General features: G+C 55.0%; 1 protein-coding gene across 1 annotated transcript in view; it reads left to right on the plus strand.

Moving 5' to 3' along the window:
- The window catches only part of PCSK6 (proprotein convertase subtilisin/kexin type 6), a 35,291-nt gene that overhangs the window by 14,435 nt on the left and 1,046 nt on the right, over positions 1–19,810 (plus strand). The window contains exons 7-19 of the mRNA XM_074156749.1: positions 2,108–2,280; positions 6,148–6,360; positions 7,862–7,962; positions 9,526–9,629; positions 10,109–10,226; positions 11,309–11,497; positions 12,064–12,200; positions 14,229–14,408; positions 14,976–15,078; positions 15,652–15,848; positions 16,287–16,374; positions 17,693–17,784; positions 19,048–19,177. Coding sequence (XP_074012850.1) covers positions 2,108–2,280; positions 6,148–6,360; positions 7,862–7,962; positions 9,526–9,629; positions 10,109–10,226; positions 11,309–11,497; positions 12,064–12,200; positions 14,229–14,408; positions 14,976–15,078; positions 15,652–15,848; positions 16,287–16,374; positions 17,693–17,784; positions 19,048–19,177 — 1,825 coding nt within the window. The remainder of the gene's footprint in view (positions 1–2,107; positions 2,281–6,147; positions 6,361–7,861; positions 7,963–9,525; positions 9,630–10,108; positions 10,227–11,308; positions 11,498–12,063; positions 12,201–14,228; positions 14,409–14,975; positions 15,079–15,651; positions 15,849–16,286; positions 16,375–17,692; positions 17,785–19,047; positions 19,178–19,810) is intronic.

Here is a 19,810-nt window from a genome sequence, read left to right on the forward strand (position 1 = left end):
CCCTGTGCCAAGAAAACCTCCTGAGGGAAGAAATAACCCCGGGGAGGGTGACAGGAGGAGTGGCAGGGGCTGTAAATGCTGTGGCACATCCCCATCCCATCCCCTGTGCCCCCTACATATGGGCTTGTTGCCTTTAAACCCGTGTCCAAGCAGCAGCAGAGCCAGGCAAAGCTCCTGGGGTGGGGGGGTGTGTTAAGGCAGTTTTGCACCCTGCAGGATCAAGCCGTTGCCTTCACGCTCCTTTTCAAGCCCATTTCTCCACAGCAGCTGTGGAGACGAGCGTTACTTGTTGACTTTATAACGACCTATGGGTCTCATTTTAATTTGATTCCTTTAATGAGTGCCTTGCCTTGGGGGTGTGCTGGGGAGGCGTCGAGCGATGCGAGGCAGAGGGGAGAGGCCCTGGGCTTCCCACACCGCGAACAGCCCGGGGGGAAAAATAAAGTCTGTAGCCATATCAAGTTTGGGATGGTGGAGGAAAATGCGCTATAGCTGCAGTGAGAGTGATTTTTAGATGGATTATGCAAATAAAGCAGCGATTAATGAGCACAACTTGTTGGGGAAGCCTATTTGTCACACTCGGAGAGCTACCATCTAATTTTACTGGCTGCTCTTCAGCGCTCTTGCGTTGCTTTTCATTTGCTCCGGGCAAAATACACTTCTGCTCAAGAAACAAAGCGGGCTCCTGCCATCCCTCCTCCTCCTTTTCCCCTCTCCTAAAATTCTGGCTTTGGGGGTCGGTATCGCTCCCTGCGCGGCAAAGAGCTCATTTATTTTGCAGCATCCTTCCCCGCTCCCTCCTGCCCCCCGTTATTTAACCGGGAGGTCCCCTGCATTGGTGGGTGGTTGGCTTTGGGTTGGTTTGGGGCTGTTTTGGGTTGACTTTGGGCTCGCTGATGGACATGCCCGCATTTAGTGAGCACCAAAAACCATCCCTCGTCTGGTTTTTCTTGCTGTGCCACAGCCGAGCATGGCTCGGACACTGGGCTCAGCTTTTCGCCCCTTCTTCTCGTGTTTTCTTGTTAACACGACAAAGGGAGGAAGTTTTTGGGAACTGCTCTGCTCCCTCATTTTGTATTTCTAAGCTTGTTTTTGGCTGGTAGGGGACAGCGTCGAAAAGAGATATTTGAGTTGACTGGTGTCCAGAGCGCAGCTGCAGCTGTAATGACATCTGCCTGCATTTGTTTGCTTTAAGGAAAAATACGTGTGGAAAGGGAAATGCATTTTTACAAACTGGACTCTCCCTGGTTGGCAAAATACGATGCTGACGTTTCCAGCACCTCCTTTCCTACAAAAGGGCTGGTTTTGGGCAGCCCTTTGGGGTGCCTGGCACCCTCTGCCCAGCGCTTGGTGGGGGAATTCCGGCAGGGAAAGGGCGATGGGGAGCAGTGGGGATTGTGACCCTCATATTGCAGCAGTTTGAGGCTGGGGATGTGCGTGTTGCTCTCCTGGGGAGAGCTGGTGGGCTCTGCCCGCAAACCACTGCCGGCATTCCCAGCTGGAAGGGTGAGGTTATCCCAAGTGGCAGCATCGTCCTGCCGTGGGCTGGGGTCCTGGCTCTGATTTTGGCCATGCAAACCACAGCCTGGGGCTTCTCCTGGGACTTCTCCTGGGGCTTCTCCCCATCCTGGGCACCTCTAGCATCTGTTGGGCAACAATGGGGTTCGGGGACAGCCACGGGGAGTTGTCCCCACTCATGGCGAGATGTTTCATTCCACTGGGGAACTGTGAGCGTTCGGGAAACACCAATATCTTCCAGGTGGAGAAATGAGTTAATAAATTAAAAAGGGGGGAAAAAAAGCTTTTATAGCAGGGGGATTTTGCCTCTTGCGAGTGCAGCTCCGCTCCCACCACCGCAGTGGAGGGGAAACGAATTTTAACCCTGCCCCTCCATCGCTTCCCATGAAGCCAGCAACACAGAAAACTTTTCCAAAATAGCTCCCCAGCTTCCCGCTGCCGGGCTCGTTAGCGCACGGGGCCGCGGGTTGAAGCTATTCCAGGCTGAGCCGTGCGGTTTCCGCCACCGTTAACAAAGCCCTTTGATTGCAATCCTCGCACTTTCATCCAAGCCATTAAGCCCTAATGTCTGATGTTTTTGTGCTTTTAGGCATTCGTATGTTAGATGGCGATGTAACAGATGTTGTTGAAGCGAAGTCGCTTGGCATCAGACCCGATTACATTGACATTTACAGCGCGAGCTGGGGGCCAGATGATGATGGGAAGACAGTTGATGGACCTGGTCTATTGGCCAAACAGGCTTTTGAGCATGGCATTAAAAAGGTGTGGATCCCACAGCGCCCAGACGCGCTCGCCCTCCTCCTCCTGCCCCGTGGGAAACGCGTGCCGGGGCCATGGCCGGCCTGGGGTCCGGCGCGGGGATGGGCGGCTCGGCCCCCCGAGGCGATGCCAACGCTAGGGCTGGGGCGGGTGGGGGGGGGGGGGGGAAGCGAATCACTTCTAATTTTTCCTAGTTTTCCCTGGCGTCCCTAAGAGCTCCGGTGGATTTTGCAGCTGAGGGCGGTGACAACAGGAGGTGCCCGGTGATGGCGGTGGGACCCCTTGGCACAGCCGGCCCCGGCGGGAGCATCCGGCAGCGCCGGCCGCCGGGCAGAGCCCTGGCAGAGCAGGCAGGCCCCAGGTTGAGTTGTGAAGCTCTGCCGGGATGAGAAACCCCAGGCGGTTCTTGGAGGGAGGGGGGTGGCTTTGCACCTCAAAATCTCCCCCTCTGGGTGCCGGCAGGGAGGGAAGCAACCGCCCCCCCCAGCATCTCCACCCCTTCCTCCTTCAGCTTCCCCAGGGCCCCCGTGTCATCTCCCAGGGGTCTCCATCACATTATAAGCAGTTCTCTGGTTTTCCACCTGGAATGACTGTCATGGCCGGGGGGATGTGGGTGCTGCCGCAGGATCCGGCCATAGGGGCACAGGAAAAATTTGGATTGTTGTCCCTGAAGTCCATCAGTGAGAGGGGCTTGGCTGGTGTCACGTGTGATTGACAGCTGTCAATTCCTGCTGGGGATGCCCCGGCCTTCCCGCCCCCCTTCTCTTTTTGGTTGCTTTTAAAAAATGCCCATTATTGGCTAAAAGCATCAGGGAAAAAGGCTTTTCCTGGCAGCTCAGCGGGTGCTGCGGGTAAGTGTCACGGTGGCTCGGGGCTCTGCAGCGAGTGTCCCCCGGGCGCTTTAGCAAATTTGGGGTTGGGGTTTTGCCATCAGCAGCCCCAGGCAGGGCTTTGAACCCCCCAACTTCGCTCCCTGCCTCCACTCCTGCCTCTTCTCGCAGCGTGCCGGGACTCGGGGCGGCCGCGGGCCAGGGCGATGCAGCCTGCCTGTTATCTAAAAATAGGGTGGAGTGTTTTTCCCACTATTTACTTGATTTCCTGCCGGGGCGGTGAGCCTGCCGAGGAATCCATTGAAGTGCCGGGGAGTTCACGCCGTGTAAATACGGGGGAACAGGCTGCTTTTTAGACCTTATTTTTCCATGCAGGAGCAAATGGGCGGCAGCGGGGTACGTGCCCGGCACAGCCCTGCTGTTTCAGGATGCTTGTTTCTGTCTCCCAGGGGACATCAGGCCCTGCCACCCCCATCCCCCCCTACTGCCACCCATGTTTGTGGCACCCGCTATCCTGCATGCACAGCTCTTAATTGCTGACTTCTCCTTAAATAACGAGGAAAGCCACAAGCAAGTAGTTAGCTGCCACCTTTAGCCCAAGCAAATAGCTGTAACTGAGTTATAAATCCTTAAAATTGAGTTTTTAATGGAAACATTAAAATAACCTTTATCTATTAGCGATAGGACTGCGCTGGGGTAATTTATCATCTTGTTTCTCGCTCCTCCAGCCACACCTTATTAGTTCCCGAGCTAATGAGGAGATATTTATCCTGGGCTCTCATGGAGTGCTGTTGGGCACAGACCCAAGCCCTGGCAGCGCTGTGGAAGCAGGGGGATGCTGTGCATCCCCGCATCCGACCCATGCGCTGCTGGGGTGAGCCAGATCGTCCCCAGCCTTGGCCAGGGAGGGATTCCCTCGTTTAAACGATGCCCAGATCCAGGTTTTATTAGGGGCCAGGAGCCCTTTGCCAGGGTGGCGTTGGCTGAGGAGGATGGAAAGTAAAGAAGTTGGGTGTTTGGGATCTGCTTGTGGAAATCTTGGTAGTTGCTTGTGTGTTAGCAAAGGGAAGGAGTGGTTTTTTTCCAATCCAAGGGAGTTGTGATACACAGTGAGCTCTCACTCTGCTGGGAAACGCTGTCGGGTGTTAGAAGTGCGCTGCTGTAGTGTCATTTTTGTGCCTGTTTGTGTCCTCGTGTAACCGTGCTGGCTCCGGACCCACTTTCCTCCAGCGCAGCCCTGCCCAGCCATCCTGGGGATGTGGGCTGGGACCAGGACCGAGCAGCCTTTCTCGGCACCTGCGGCCGCGATACTCAGGGTGCGGGATGCAAGGGAGGTCTGGGCTCCCCGTCTACTGATCCCGGTCAAAATCATTGCTACATCTCTGCACACCTTCAGCAATCGGTGCCTGGTTTTATTCCTCCGGTCAGTGATTTAGAAAAGCCTGAGGATGCATGCAGCAGGGCTGGGCCTTGCAGACGGGTGGATTTTAGTGTTGGAGAGCTGGACGGTGGCTGCCTGCGCCAAGAACATGGGCTGGGATGCTGCGGCCTCGGAGAATCCCTGGAAAGTGGGACTGGAGATGCCAGCAGCAGACTTGGTGGGCTGGTGAGCTGGGTCGAGCTATCCATGATGTGGGGCAGGGCAATAATTCCCTTTGCAATTGTACTTTCTCTTGCAGAGCTCCAGACAGCTCTATTAAATCTCTGCTAGGGAAATACCCACCCAGTTTGGCTGGGAGGCAGCCCAGATAATGAAAACTTTCATAAAGTAAGGAAAGAGCCTGACTTAGCCTGTGTATCCAGAGGCAGGGTCAGCTCAGAGAGCCTCTGCCCCAGGAGGAGGGCGAGACAGGTAATAAACCATCCTTCTCCCCCCAGCGCTTAAAACCCACAATAAATCCCAGTGAATTCCTCCGGAGCAAAGCTGCTTTTTTATTATTTTTTGTGGAGGAAGCCGCCGCAGAGCAGTGGGAGGGAGGTAAACACCAGATCTGCCTGGGCTAGCGCCGAAATCTCTCGGTGGCGGGAGCAGCCGCGGGGAGGATGGCGCTGCTCCGCCGCCGTGTGCTTCCATCGCCTGCCAAGCCCCAGAGAGCCCTGCCTCACGGGGCAGGGAAGAGAACCAGCCGCTTCATTTCCTGCCCCAAACCCCTTCGGGTCACCAAAAAATCCTCCCTTGGGACCGGCGGCAGCCTGTTTGTGAAAACCCACTGGGCTGGGTGATTCCCAGGGGGGTGCGGGTACCCCGGGTGCCCTGGCAGCGGTTGGGATGCAGGATGGAGGATGGAGGCAGTTCGCCCCCGCGCTGTTGGCTTCGTTAGGGGCCCCTCGTTGGCAGCGTGGTCGTTGCTGCCGGGCGGGATTTTCCCCCGGCTTCAGGGAGGTCTGGGGTGGCTGGCACGCTCCTCCCGCCCCCCCAATTCCTGGTGGGCTCCCACAGCTGTACCCCGTGGGGACGGCTCCATCAGATGTTCCTGCCAAGCGATGGGGAGGGGAGAAAAGGCCGGGATTAAAAAAATTAAAAACAAACAAAAGAAACCTAAAGGAGAGGCCGGGGGAAGGTTTCTGGTGGTTTGGGTGGGTTCATAAGGGGCTTTTCAGACTCAGGGCAAGGGAGACGTGGGTTTCGGGGGGCTCCCTGCTGGCTCCTCCCACGGGGCCATCCCTGCACCCCAGAAAGCGCTGTGCCGGGTGTTAACTGCCTGGTCTGGGGGCTCTGAGCACCCCAGATGAGAGCCCACAGAAGATGCCAAAATCTCCATCGCCGAAAGCTCTCCTGTCCTCGCGGGGAGTCGCTGCCTGTAAAACTGGGGCTGGCCGAGCCGGGGGACACGTTTGTGGGGGCTGATCTGGGGGCTAAGCACTGGGCAGGATGGGACCCATCCTTCCACCCTAACCAAACCCTACCTTCTGACCCAAAAATCAGGCTTGACCATGGCATCCCAGTGCCGGGGAGGGGGAGGGAGGCTGCCCGTGCCGAGACGGCCGCTCATCCTGGACAAACACCTCCTCTCACCCTCTGTCTCTTCTCTGCCCGCAGGGTCGCAGGGGCTTAGGGTCCATTTTTGTCTGGGCATCGGGGAACGGCGGCAGAGAGGGCGATTACTGCTCCTGTGACGGCTACACCAACAGCATCTACACCATCTCCATCAGCAGCACCACCGAGAACGGCTACAAGCCCTGGTACCTGGAGGAATGCGCCTCCACCCTTGCCACCACCTACAGCAGCGGGGCTTTCTATGAGCGGAAAATAGTAAGTTTTACCCCGATGTCGAGTGGGGCAACATCCCCTGGATGCTTTTTGCGTGGCTGGGCTGGATGACGGCTCCGTCGTAAGAGCCGGGCTTTGCCTTTAGCCCTGCGGTGGGTTTCGCTCGTGTTTTTTTTATGGTGGGTTTTTATTTTTTATGCTCTGGTCCTTGGGAAGAGCTCAGGCACGTGGTGCTTTCCCTGGGAAATGGGTGAAAGGGCTGGAGGATTGCAAAAATACCCGTGCAAATATTGACCTGTCCCCCAAAGTGCCTGCTCGCTGTACTGTGCTTATAAAAAAAGGAATTCTGAGGAGTTTTAGCCTGAGACGGAGAAAAAAAGAGGGGGGTGGGGGCATTTGGCAGGGATGTGGCAAACCCAAACTGGGAGCAGAGACTTTTCAGAGCCCAGAAATTGCCTGGCAGCGTGTGCACGTGTGGATCAGCCTGGTTTTCCCTGATCACAGGCTGTATTTGCCCTGTCCCAACAGCTGCTGTAGTTTCATCACAGCAAGGCCTTTTGTTACCGACATCCCTGTGCATCATCTGAACCTTGGGCAGTAAAACATCACCCACCAGCGTGGCACCTTACCTGAGCTGGGAGAGAGTTTTCCACCCAAATTAGTTTTTTGACAAAAAATGTGGGGCTTTTACAAGTCTCTGTGTGGGGGTTTTTTTGGGTTTTTGGTTGGTTGTTTTTTTGTTTGGTTTTTGTTTGTTTTGTTTTTTGTTTTAATTCAGGAGTGATTTGTTTGGCCCCTAAAAGATTAATTTCCAGCCAGAAAACAGAATCCAAATACCGTTTTCATGGTGCTCAGGAGCATTTGCATTGCATCAGATCAGTGCTGCTGGAGCATTGCTGGGCAAAAAAGCACCTTGGGGGGGAACTAGGTGGTATGTGGGCCCCCCTCCCCAAAAAATCACCAGATTAACTCAAAACCCAGGAGCCTTTTAAAAATATAACCAACTTAGTATGTCTTTGCCCACCTCTTCTCTCCAAGCTTTTGGTACCCAAGCATCGTGCTCTGCCCTGAAATGAAAAAGCTGGAAATGTGGTTTTTTTTCCTTTTTTTCTTTTTTTTTCCATGCAAGTGAAAGTTCTTGCCTGACACCAGGAGCTGGAGTTTTTATGGAAAGCATTTAATACAGCACAACTCAACATGCACCCATGGGTGCAGACCCCTGGCAGCCCATTCCTGCTCGCACCATTCCATCCGTGGCTTTTCCTCCAGCTGACCCACAGCAAAATTGACTTTTTCTCCCCTTTCAAATCATTTTTGCATCTTTGAGCAAAGGAAAATGGTTTCCTCATGTGCCAAATGTGGCTGCAGCCAATTTGGGGGGGCTCAGAGCACCCCGCTGGTATAGGAGCTGCTGCAGGTTTGGGTACCCGCAGGCTCTGCTCCCTGCTGGCAGCATCCCCAGCAAACCTGGGGTGCTCCATGGGGTAGCACCCACCCCGGCAGCATCTCCGCCAGCGCAGGGCTGCAGCTCCTCTCTCCGCAGGTCACCACGGATCTCCGGCACCGCTGCACAGACGGCCACACCGGCACCTCCGTGTCCGCCCCCATGGTCGCAGGCATCATCGCCTTGGCTTTGGAGGCAAAGTAAGTGTAACCTCACCACCGGCTTGCAGGTGTTTCCAAATTTAGTAGCTGGTAAGCAAAACCAGAAAGAAAAAAGGTAGGGTTTTTTTTGGTTTTTTTGTTTTTTTTTTTTTTTTCCTCTGGAGCAACTCAAGATGGGGCAAAGTTATTCTAAATTGCTCCTTTTTGGCACGGTTTGATACAGTGTTGTTGTTTTGCATCTAATCTTCCTGCAGGTGTTTTATTGAGCTAATTCTTCACTTGTTGCCATCTGTTGAAAAGTTGGGGTTGGTGAGATAAGTCAGGCTTTTCATTTGGTGCTTTGAAACTGCTGACAGCCAGCTCCAACAGGAGTTTTATAAATACTTCCTGGAAAAAAAATGTCAGAAAACATCACGGAAAATGGAAAATGTCTGTAGAAGTGATGGTTTTCAGCAAGTGTTTCATTTCTGGGGGAAAAAGACTACTTTTGCATAACGTCAAAAACCCACGCATCGTGACCAGCAGCGACACGCTCCCTGGTTCAAACGAACTGCTCTTTGCCTCGTGTTCCCATCCTGGTCCCCCAGCCCAGGAGCAGCCCCCGTGGGGAACAAGGCTCACCCCTTGGGCATCCCCATGTTGCTCCATGGAGCATCTTCTCATAAGCTTCTCGCTATTATTATTTTTATGGGATGGAAATAAAATTAAGGCTGTGAATAAGCCGCAGGGCAGCGTTGTGCTTGTGTCCGGGGACGGCGATCACAGCGTGTTGGCTGCATTCCCTCTCCTCCGGTTTAATCCCAGCACCCAGGTCGGGTGAGCATGTTTCCGGAGATGCCGTTTTCATTACAAATATATTAAGAGCTTTAGATGTAATTTTTGAATTGTTTAGCTGAGGCATAAAACGCAACATTAAGTACCAGAACTTGGTGCTCAGGCACTCCATTATGATGAGAAGGAATAAATTGAATTTCTTTTCTTAAATGTTGCTCAAGAGCAATATAAATCCCAGCTCGAGATGCTGAAGAACTGACTGTAAGAAAAGCATGGAAAATTCTTCAGCGATATCCCTGGGCTGGGGTCTTGGGGCAGGGGATGGGGCTCAAAAGCCCACAGTTCTCAGTGTCCTGCACCCTGGACACACAAACCTTCTGCAAACCCAGCCTAAGGGGGGTTTTGGAAACACTTTGGGTTTCATTTTTCTGTTAAATGAGCAACCCAGGGCTTTTTTTCCAGCAATTTTTACTGTTATTCCTATAAAGGGAAGGTTTGCTCAGCAGCGTGTATCAGCGAGCTGCCGAGACCAGTACCCTGCCCCGGGTTGTGCTTCGTTCCCAATCTCCTACAAGAAAGTGGGGAAAACCTTCCTGATTTGCTCCAGTTATACCCCAGAGCAGGGGAGCTAAATACCATGGGCATGCGGCATCCCTCTCTGGGGCAGCCCCTCTGCCGGAGGCACCCTAAGTGCTGGCCAGCCTTAAGGCAGGACATTCTGGAGCAGGAAAGAGAGTTTTGGGGGGTTTTTAACCCAATAGAGGTCTCTGCTGCTGCTGGAAATACTGGAGGAAGCGGGGCCATCCCATGAGCCGTGTGTCGTTGCAGCCCCCTGCTCACCTGGAGGGACGTTCAGCATCTGCTGGTCAAAACCTCGCGGCCGGTGCATCTGCGGGCGACTGACTGGAAGACCAACGGCGCAGGGCATAAAGGTGAGGGGCTGTGGGGCGGAGGTGGCATGGCAAAAATGGCCACCCAAGGGAAAATAAAGGTCCCCAGAGCTTCGCTCGTGGGAGCGCTCACCTTGGATGGCCGCTCTTACCTGCCTCGGGGGCTCCTACCATCAGGCTGTTGAGCGGAGGGAGGAGAGGGCAGTAATTTGTAGGGTGGGAGGCTTGAAAGCCTTGCTTGGTGCAGGCGTGGAAGCCTTTCTTGGTGGACGCTCTCCTGAGCTGCAGGAGAAGCAGTTGCCTGCTTCTTTCGGTGGGCTGCTCCCAGCAATGGGTTTTCCATGGTGCCAATGTGTAACTGGGGCAGGGTGAGGAGTTTCATGTGTTGGAGCACCTCACACCCCAACGGGGTTAACTCCATGCCTTCCCCAATGGTTGGAGGATGTTCCATCAAGCACCAAGGAATTGCTCCTGTCCCTTGCTTGGAAGGCAGTGGGTTTCTGAGTCTTCTCTCTTTCCAGTTAGCCATCTATATGGCTTCGGTCTGGTGGATGCAGACGCTATTGTGGTGGAAGCCAAGAAGTGGAAGACAGTCCCTCCCCAGCACGTCTGCGTGGGAAGCCTGGACAGGGTGCCCAAGTGAGTGTCGTGGGGTGGAGGGGACTGTCCTGTGGCATGTGGCTGCTTGGAAGGAGTTTTGGTGGAGCCAGCTCTTGCGATGCAAAGGCTCAGCTGCTGTCCCAGCATTTGGAAAGGGAAATTAGGAGTGGGGGTGGCCAGGACAAGCCCCTGTGCACGTGAGGTGATGTTCATGGATTTTGTGGTCAGAGCAACCTGCACTGTCCAGCCTGAGGTCTCTTTATTGACCCAGAAGCGCCCACCCGGGGTCTGTGAGGTGAGGAGTGGGTCCTGCAGGGGTTCTCCAGGACCAGCTTTGATGGCAGGTGATTTCTTTTTGCCCTTTCTGTGCTTTTTCTGCCCAAGTGGATGATCAGCAGGGTTTTTTTGAGGGCTGACGGTGCTGTTTGCCTTTTGGAAATGGCTTAGTGATACCTAAATCAACTCACCCACTGGGTCCTCCTTGAGTGGTGATGGGTTTGGCCCTCCTTCCTCTCCCTCCACATACCTTGTCTTGATGGAAGACACTAAAAAAAGGTGCTTTGTTGCAAAGGTTCCCAAATTTTCTAGTACTTGGAGTCTCTTTGAATTTGGCTTCAGGTTCAGACCAGCTTAGGTTCACATCTTATCCTTGGTAGGTCCGTCTCTGCTAGGTTAAAGGGTGGGATCAGGGATCTGACCACATGGACCCTCCTGGTTTACCACTGCCTGGCTGTAGAGCGAGGGAGTTGTTCATCAGACAAGGGAGTGCCTTTGGAAGACTCACATACGCAGAGCTGGAATGAATTTGGAGCCAAGTGTGTTCATGAAACTATTTATCTGATACAGACACTAATTACAACCCAAAAAGGAACGCTGCACCGATAGTTATAATAAAGCAGCGCCCTTGCAGCCCATAAGGCATAGATCTTAGAGGCAGTTCAAACCCATCGCGTTACCATTGAGCAATTCAGCAAATTCCCGTGCTAGGACGCTGTATTGCAATGGAGGATGAGATAATTTTTGCCATGAAGCAGCAGGAGACGGGGTTCAAACAGAGCTGGCCGTCCACGCTGCCGGGAACCGGCGTGGTCCCCAATGTCGTGTGCGCCTGTCCCCGGCAGGTACATCCGAGCGGACCACGTCCTGCGCACCAGCACCCTCAGCAGCGCCTGCGCTGACCACCGCGACCAGCACGTGCTCTACCTGGAGCACGTCGTGGTGCGGCTCAGCATCTCCCACCCGCGCCGGGGGGACCTCCAGATCAGCCTGGTGTCTCCGGCGGGGACCAGGTCACAGCTCCTCGCCAGGAGGTAAGAGCGCACAGAGCCAACACGCGTCTGGGCTGGGCAGCATCCTCGTTTAGGGGATTGATTGGGTTTTTGGGAAAGCGAGGGGCACGCTCTCTACAATTACCTGAAAGGAGGTTGTAGAGAGGCGGGGGTCGGTCTCTTCTCCCAAGTCACAGGCGGTAGGACAAGAGGAAATGGCCTCAAGTTGCGCCAGGGGAGGTTCAGATTGGATATTAGGAAAAATTTTTACACTGAAAGGGTTATTAAGCACTGGAAAAGGCTGCCCAGGGAAGTGGTTGAGGCACCATCCCTGGAGGTACTTAAAAGATGGGTAGACACAGTGCTTAGTGACATGGTTTAGTGATGGGTTTTATCAGTTAGGTTGATGGTTGGACTAGATGATCTTAAAGGTCCCTTCCAACCCAGACAGTTCTATGGTTCTATGCTCAGGTCTCAGCTGCAGGAGGGCTCCGTGCAGGGATGGGTGCATGTAAGGATCCCTAAAATCCTTACTTACCTGTCTTTCTTTTCCAAATTAATAAGACATTCAAAGTCAAGCTTCTTGGTGCACATCATGACTATTGCAGGGTGTTCGACCACTCCAACGAGGGGTTCAAGGGCTGGGAGTTCATGACCGTCCACTGCTGGGGGGAGCGGGCGGCAGGGGAATGGACCCTGGAGATCCACGACACGCCGTCCCAAGTGCGCAACCCTGCGGTGCAAGGTAAGGGTCCCCCGGCACCCATGTCCCACCCCCCCAACACCCGCTGGTCCCCCTCGCCCCCAAAGCTCTTTGCAGGCTGCTTAGTTTGGCCTTGACTTCCGCTGCGAGCTTTACTGTCTTCAGCAAAACTGCCTTGCCCAAATTTCTCAAAAAAGGGAATGAAACTTCAGGGCAGGAGGCTGCCAGTCTGGCAGAACGGGGAGCGGGTTTTCTCCCAGCAGCAAACTGGCTGCAACCGGGAGCCGGGTTTCCAAAATTAAACCGTAATGAGTCAAAACGAGGAAACCCGAGAGCTGTAATTGTTGTTTGTTTGTTTTGCTTCGCTGCTGGGACATCTGGCGCGTGGGCTGGTTGTGCAACGGGCGCAAGGGGACGATGCCCCTCGGGCTGCAGACGGACGGACATCCTCTCTGGGCTGCCACCGCGCCGGCGGGGGGTGGCCGGGTTCAGCCTTGGCCCCCTGCGTGTCCCCAACCCTGCTGTGTCCCCCCCCCTCCCCGGCTTGGCCGCCCGCTCCCTTACCCCTTCCCGGCAAAGGAGCCGGGCTGGCGGGATCCATCCCCGCCAGGAAGGGACAGCCGCCTCGCCGGCTGGTGGCAGCGGGGCATGAAGCATCCTGCCTGGGGCTGGCGTGCGTTGCGGGGGCGTTTAAAATCCACACGATCATTGATAAGGAGCCAGGAGTATATTAAAAATCTCTCCCACGCGACTTTCTGGCGGGAGGCGCACGTGGGGGCTCATTGTGCAGAAAGTGTTTTTGTTTGCTGCCTTCACCCGGAATCTTTTGAACTCGGAGGAGCAGCAGCGAAAGCGCCCACGGAGCTACTTTTCCCCCCGTATTTATGGTTTGCAGCAGGTGTTTCTGAGCCCCTCGCGGGCGTCAGGACTTGGCTTCACCTGGCTTTGCAAAATTAAATGAAAACCAGTGCGTTAAGTCACCGACCCCCCCCCCCCCCCCCAAAGGGTCTGCCCTGGGTTTGAAGCAGAGAGGGCAAAGCGGGAGGAAAAAGAGGGACGATGCTCCCAGTCCCCGGCAGAAGCAGGTATTAAGTGTTAATTTAAGACCGTTAAATTAAACCAATTAAATTGGTTAATTTAATACCAATTAAATACTACGGGTGTCCTGTCGCTGGCACCGCTGCATCGCCAGCATCAGCCCCATGCAGCCCGGGATTCCCTCGCAAGGGACATTTTAGATTTAAAGCAAATTTAATTCTTTTGACGGAGGCGTGCGGCTGAGCTCTTGCCCAGCTGATGCCACCCAAGCTCACCCCTTTGCAGGCTCCGCTCCATCCTGCGGCAGGTGGGTCCTCTCAGCCCTTTCGGAGATCCGAAAGGGATTTGGGTGTTGGAAATTTTAAGCCCTTCCTGGAAACGCAGGGATTAGTGGTTAAAGCCGAGCATGCCGCAGGCGTGAAGTGACTCGCGTTGACGGGGAATCGAAAGAAAAACAGTGTTGGAAAGAAGCAGCAGCATTTTTGGACCCCCTCCCCAAAGCTGCGTGGGGCGGGGAAGACCCTGGTGTGGGTGTAAGGGCGTGGGGAGCCCCCAGCCCCTGGGTGCTGCGCAGGCTCTGCGTTTTGGGGTGTTTTGGGGGACACCAAGCTCAGACCTGCGACGTGTGGGATAGGGGAGTGGCTGGAGCAACAGCCGCAAGAAATAATCCGGTGTGTGCCGGGCAGCTTTTATCAGACAGAAATAATCCTCCGTTACGGAGCTTTTAAAGTTACTGGTTCTCACCACACATCGGGTGTGATGGGTACGGTGATGCAGATGAGTTATAGCATAAAAAATTCCCTTGTAGGTGCCTTAAACAGCTGGATTCTGTGCAGGCTGGGAGCTCAGGGGCTGGGGAAGAATTCTGGGTGTTTGTTGTTTGCTTGTGCGTTGTCACTCGAGTGGAGAAGCCCTGACGGTCTGGTCCACCCTCCTCCTGCTTCTGCCAAAGCCTGGGCTGTGCTGTGGGGTCACCCGGGGAGGAGGAGGATGGGGAGCAGTGGGATGGGTGACATTGTGCCCATCCTGCAGGGAAGCTGAAGGAGTGGAGCCTACTCTTCTACGGGACGGCTGAGCACCCCTACACCGCGCTGGGTGGCCCCCAGTCCCGCGGGAGGACGCTGGAGGTGCCAGCATCGGAGATGGAGCCATCGAGAGCCGCCTTCCTGCAGAGCCAGGTGGAGGTGGCAGAGGAGGAGGAGGAGTACGGAGGTAAGCCCCGGCTGAGCTGCCATGTTGTACCCCCCCCAAAAATACCTGGGGAAAATGCCAACCAGGGGAGTCACGAGGCCTGATCCTGCCTGGGGCCAGGGCGGGCTGGGAGGAGCGGTGCCTGTGGCCAGCGTGGGGCAGCAGCATGGCGAAATTAGAAGGTATAGCAAAACGCCCCGTCCCAGCACTCCCGCCACAAATTGGTGGTGCAGCCATCTGAGGAGTAAAAAAAGCTCCTCTGCCCACCTTCCCTCCCCTGCCGGTCCCAGAGGAGTGGGTCTAGCTCCTCTTTCAAAGCTACTCCTGCATGAGGGTGTTCAGCCGGAGGATGGTGGGGTGCTGGGGAGGATGAGCTGGAGGAGATGCAAGCACCCGGAGCCGTGCAGCTCCATGGGATAGATAGGATAAGATCTATAAGATAACAGATACAGGATAAGGTAGGCGGAGGGTCCCCAGCCCCTTCTCCATGTCTGTCTGTCAAGGGAGGGTGTGCTCATAGCATCATGACAGTGGGGTCTGGGGGGTGCTCAGCCTCTCCCCAGGCTGAGCTGGTCTCTCCCTCCCCAGGTCCATGTCACCCCGAGTGTGGTGACCAGGGCTGCGATGGCCCCAACGCTGACCAGTGCTTGAACTGCATCCACTACAGTCTGGGCAGCATGAAAACCGGCAGGTGAGGGGTGGTGGGGTGTCCCCAGGGGGTCCCTGGGAGGCGGCAGTGCCTTTCCCCAGGGCTCACACCACAGCGTGGTTGATAGATGTTTGCACAGAGGAAAAAAGAGCATGAGAGAGAAAACGGGGGGAGAAGGAGGCATGGGGATCCCTGCCCTGGGTGAGGGTACGATGGAGTGGGGGACACGGAGCTGGAGAGCCCTGGAGGACCTTGGCCATGTAATCATGCTGGGGAAGAAGCATTGGCTTCACTGGTTGGGGTCACCCACGCCCAAGGGACAGCTAGCTGAGGTGCCAAATCACTCCTGGAATTGGGGTTTCCACTCCTCAGTCTCTTGGGCCAGCACATGGAAAGTTTACCTGTAGACAGGGTCGCTGGCCAAGAGATGCCCTGGCTCTTTATGACCAAGCCATGACATTCAAGACACCCTAAATTTTAGGAATAAGAAGTAAACGAGCCCAAATCGCTGCCAAGGCTGGGGGATGCCCCAAATGAGATGGTGGCGGGTGCCAAGCTGCCAGGAGGTGTCTGGTGTTGGCACCAAAGCCCGAGCGCTCTCGGTTCCTTCCCCAGGATGTGCGTGAGCTCGTGCCCCGCGGGGTTTTTTGGTGACAAAGGCGCCCGGAGGTGCCGCCGGTGCTACAAGGGCTGCGAGCGTTGTGTCGGGAGGGGACCGAACCAGTGCACGGCGTGCAAGCGGAGCCTCTACCATCACCAGGAGATGAACACCTGCGTGGTGCTGTGTCCGCCCGGCTTTTACGCCGAGGAACGTAAGGATGTTTATCCCTTGGCGAGCTGCAGCATGAGGATATGCAGGGGTTGCTTCTATTTTAAGTGCCACGGGTGGAGAAAACACCTTGATTTTTGAGTCTTGGCTTTGAATTTCCCCCCTCGACCCACTTTGGGCAGTGAAGGGAGGAGGAAAACCTCTGGGTGTTCAAAGAGGGTGGTGCAAAGCAGAGGCACTCAAGTCAGCTCTTAATTAGAAGACTGTAATTAATGATCCTAGCTGCTTCCAAAGCATATTTCTTCTTAGCAAGCAGTGACAGATAAGGTCATCTGCCGTAGCAGGGACCGTCGGGGGGAGGACATACCTCTCCTCCCCGGGGAGCCGGTGCTGGGGTGCAGTGGGGCTCTGCCGCTCCGACTGCCGCTTGCAAATCACTGTCCGGATTTTATTCTCCCTGCCTCGCTTTGTTTTTTGAAAGGTCAGAAACGCTGTCTGAAATGTCACCAAAGCTGTAAAAAATGTATCGGCGAAGCAGACAAATGCACTGCATGCAAAGATGGATTCAGGTAAAATACCAGCACGGGAGGACTTTATACCTGCAGCGTTGGTACCTGTGGTTTAAATTTGGGAAAACTGATGGGGAATTAGGGAGTGCATTAGTTAAAGATCTGAGATCCTGCTTCTGTGGTACTACAGCTGTGGCACAGAGCGCTGGAGGTCTGGGAATTTAAAGGTGGTGCTTCGTGGCCCTTTCTTAGCTGAAAAGCACGATTTAAACTTAATTTCCTTTTCTCCAGCACGTGCCAGGGTGCTGGGTAAGTACTATGCCGCAGGCTCAGAAGCGCTTGTCCAAATTCGGTGACCTGCGACCAGAACAGCTCCTGGCGTCGCAGCTTCTGAAATGGGGGAGAAAAAAGCAATGAAAACATTTACCCTGCCTGTTGCGAAGTGAACCTTTCCCCCTGAGTCTCGGGTGGCTCTGTCGGAGCCGTCCCAGCCAAATGGGACACTTGGTTTTGCTCACTGGGCAGAGCTGGTACCAGGCTGAGCCATTCCAGGCAGGCTGAAAACGCTCCCTGCAAGTGCAGGAAACCCTTCCCTCAGCTTCATCCATGCCAGAAAATTTTATCCGATGTTCCTGTTGAGTGGGCCTACTATAGGATGGGCACGTGGGTGCAAGGTGGGCAACCCCAACCCTGCAAGGAGCACAGGATGCTCTTGCTGTTGGCCCCATGGCTCCTGTGGGATGCAGAGCCCAGCCATGCTGGCAAGCGATGTTGGCTCCAGGAAGAAGCCGTTTTCCATCCCCAAGCTCACATGGAAGTAGGATCCCATCGCGCTTTGCTTTGCTCAGGGGCTGTAAGCGAGCCGGAGCCATGGTGTAGCAGCGGGGCTCTCTCAGACAAGGAAATTGCCGCCGCCAAAAGATTATCTACTCCCTCGGAAAAGCAAAACTGGAGGCACTTGTCAGACATAATCTGCACGGCGCTTGCTTTTTATTGTCCAATATCCTTTTAAGCCGGCACTTCAAATCATCCCTGCCACGGTGCAGTAGCACCGGCCCAGACATGGCACTGAACCAATTTCCTTCTATTCCAGGGAGCCTCACAGTGCAAAAGGTCTTTGGGAGAGCCTGGCTGCCTGCCCATGGGAAAAAATAATTTTATTTCCTCCTGGATAGTTAATTAAGGAACCTGCAGCTGTCCCTTTGGTCCAGGCAGGACTTTAATGTCTCCTGGAGCGCTTGCTGGCTTTCCAACGCCTCCTGCACTGCAGGCTGAAGCTGCTGTAGGGCCCTGGGGGATGCGGAGATGGGGACAGGCTGTGCTGAGTCCCCAGAGCCTGTAGCTTTGGGTACAAACGTCCCCTCTGCTTTCCCGGCAGCCTGGCAGGAGAGAGCTGCGTGCCGGAGTGCCAGCCCGCCATGTACCTCAGCCGGGAGCCCCGGCGGTGCGAGACCTGCCCCGCCGGCACAGGTATGTCCTTCGCCCCACGGCATCCCCATCCAAAACCCCCCAAACCCTCGTTGCATCAAGAGCTGATGCCTGCGTTACCCACCCCATGCCGGCAGGGAAGCAATCCCAGCTCTCCAGAGCATCCCGAGAGGTGCTGGGAGTATATTCATATTAGAAAGGTTTTTAGGGAGTTTTTACATTTTTATTAGAGCCATTCTTTATTTCCCCGATTCCTCTGAAGCCAGGTGCTTTAGTTTAATAAGGTTGCGGGGGAGGCCATAAAACCCTCTCGGAGTGATGGAAGATGGCTTTGCCGTGTATAAAAATGTCAGGCAGCTGAGGTGCGTTGTCCCAGCCGCCCCACGGGGCTGGACTGGCCGCTGCCGGCTCCCCTCCGCTGCCCGAAGTGGCTCGGCGTTCCCTTTAAATCCTGCCTTTTTCGCTTCCTGAAAGTCCAATTATTTTCCATTCTTAATGTTTGCGTCTGCCCTCAAAATCATCATAGATCCGATGATAATATGATCTCCAGACAATTCGTGTTCAGTGGCGTGAATCTCATCTATCATACATGGGCAATTTCCTAAGACTAAATCCAAAATATTTATTGATCTTGTTGGCAAGCGTGGAAGGGAATGGGCTCTTAATCCTTTAAGAAAATTACTTCCCTTCTAATTCTTATTCCAGTCAGTGTAAATGTTCTTCACCACAACTATTTTTCAAGCCTTTTTTCGTCTCCTTTTCCTGCGTAACCATTTCTCAAGCCTGGTGCGTGGAAGGCCTCTAATAATACCACCTCCATCACCACCGTTTGCCTTCCAGCCACGATGTGCTGGTGTCGGAGCGGGGTCCTCTGCTTTCCCAGCTCCTCTCCCCAGCCTTTCCCTCCTCCAGCTCCTCTGCAGCCCAATTTAGCATCGCTTTTTCCACATTTTTACTCTGCATAGGTGGGAAAGCTCAACTGGTGCACGCTTGGGAGTGGTGCCTGATGCCCTGGAGGGGATTTTGAAGTGCTTGTCCCTCTCTGAGCTGCTGTGGCCAGCTCTTGGCTCTGCAGAGGGGCAGGACACTGGATCCTGGATGGATTTTTTGGGATGGGAGATGAATTTTTTTGAGGTGGAAGCTGGGGGTTTTTTTTTGGGGGGTGGGAGCCACGTAGCCACACAGGACCCTGGTGGCACAACAAGCAGCTTGTTCGATCCCATCTCGCACGGGGACGCAGCCAGGTTGGTGCCATGTGGTTCCCGTCTCCGAAACTGTCCCCGTCATCTCTCCCTGTCCGCGCAGGGCCGGGCGAGGAGGACTGCGCTCCCTGTGGCCCCGAGGCCCCTGCACCCCACTGGCGCTGCGTCCCCGCTTGCCGGGAGGGCTTCTACCCCGCCGACAGCCACGGGCTGCCCAACAAAGTCTGCAAGAGGTACGTTCCCTCCCTCCCTCCCAACCGCGGCCAGAGCAAAGCCAGGACCGATGGGGAGTGCTGGCAGCAATGATTTTTAAAAAAAAAATAAATAAAAAAATGCTGAAAACAGCTCACAGCTGGAGCTGTTTACTAGGGAAATTAAAATAGGGATAAGGGAGCCAGGGCAGCCGTGGGGCTGGACCCCACACGCCCCTGCCCTATAGATTTAAGAGCAGGCTTCCCCACCGGAGCCAGCCAAGATGTCTTAGGGCTACAGTGGAAGGGGCTCAGCCCCAGCCCCAGGCTCTTTCGGAGGAGGTGTGGGAGGAAGGAGGAATGGTGATGTTTAGGCAAATACTCCAGCTTTCAATCAAAACCTGCTGCGTTCGCCCCGCGGCCGTGTTGGAGGAGCGTTGGCCCGCTCCTTGGCCCAGCGTGGGGGCTGCGTGCGGGGAGACGGGGAGATGCCGGGAGGCAGCAATTTGCTCCCACTCCGCGCTTTAAGTGGGGAGTGGGAGTGGATTCGGCCTCATTAAGGCGAACATGAAAGGGAAGGATTAAAGGTGACTTGGGAACACGCAGCGCAGCCCCTGCCTGCCCAGGGTTTCACTCGCCCACGCTGGCTATGCAGCGGGGAGGAACAGGGGTCCA

This window comes from Numenius arquata, chromosome 11, assembly GCF_964106895.1.
Source record: "Numenius arquata chromosome 11, bNumArq3.hap1.1, whole genome shotgun sequence".
Taxonomy (NCBI): domain Eukaryota; kingdom Metazoa; phylum Chordata; class Aves; order Charadriiformes; family Scolopacidae; genus Numenius; species Numenius arquata.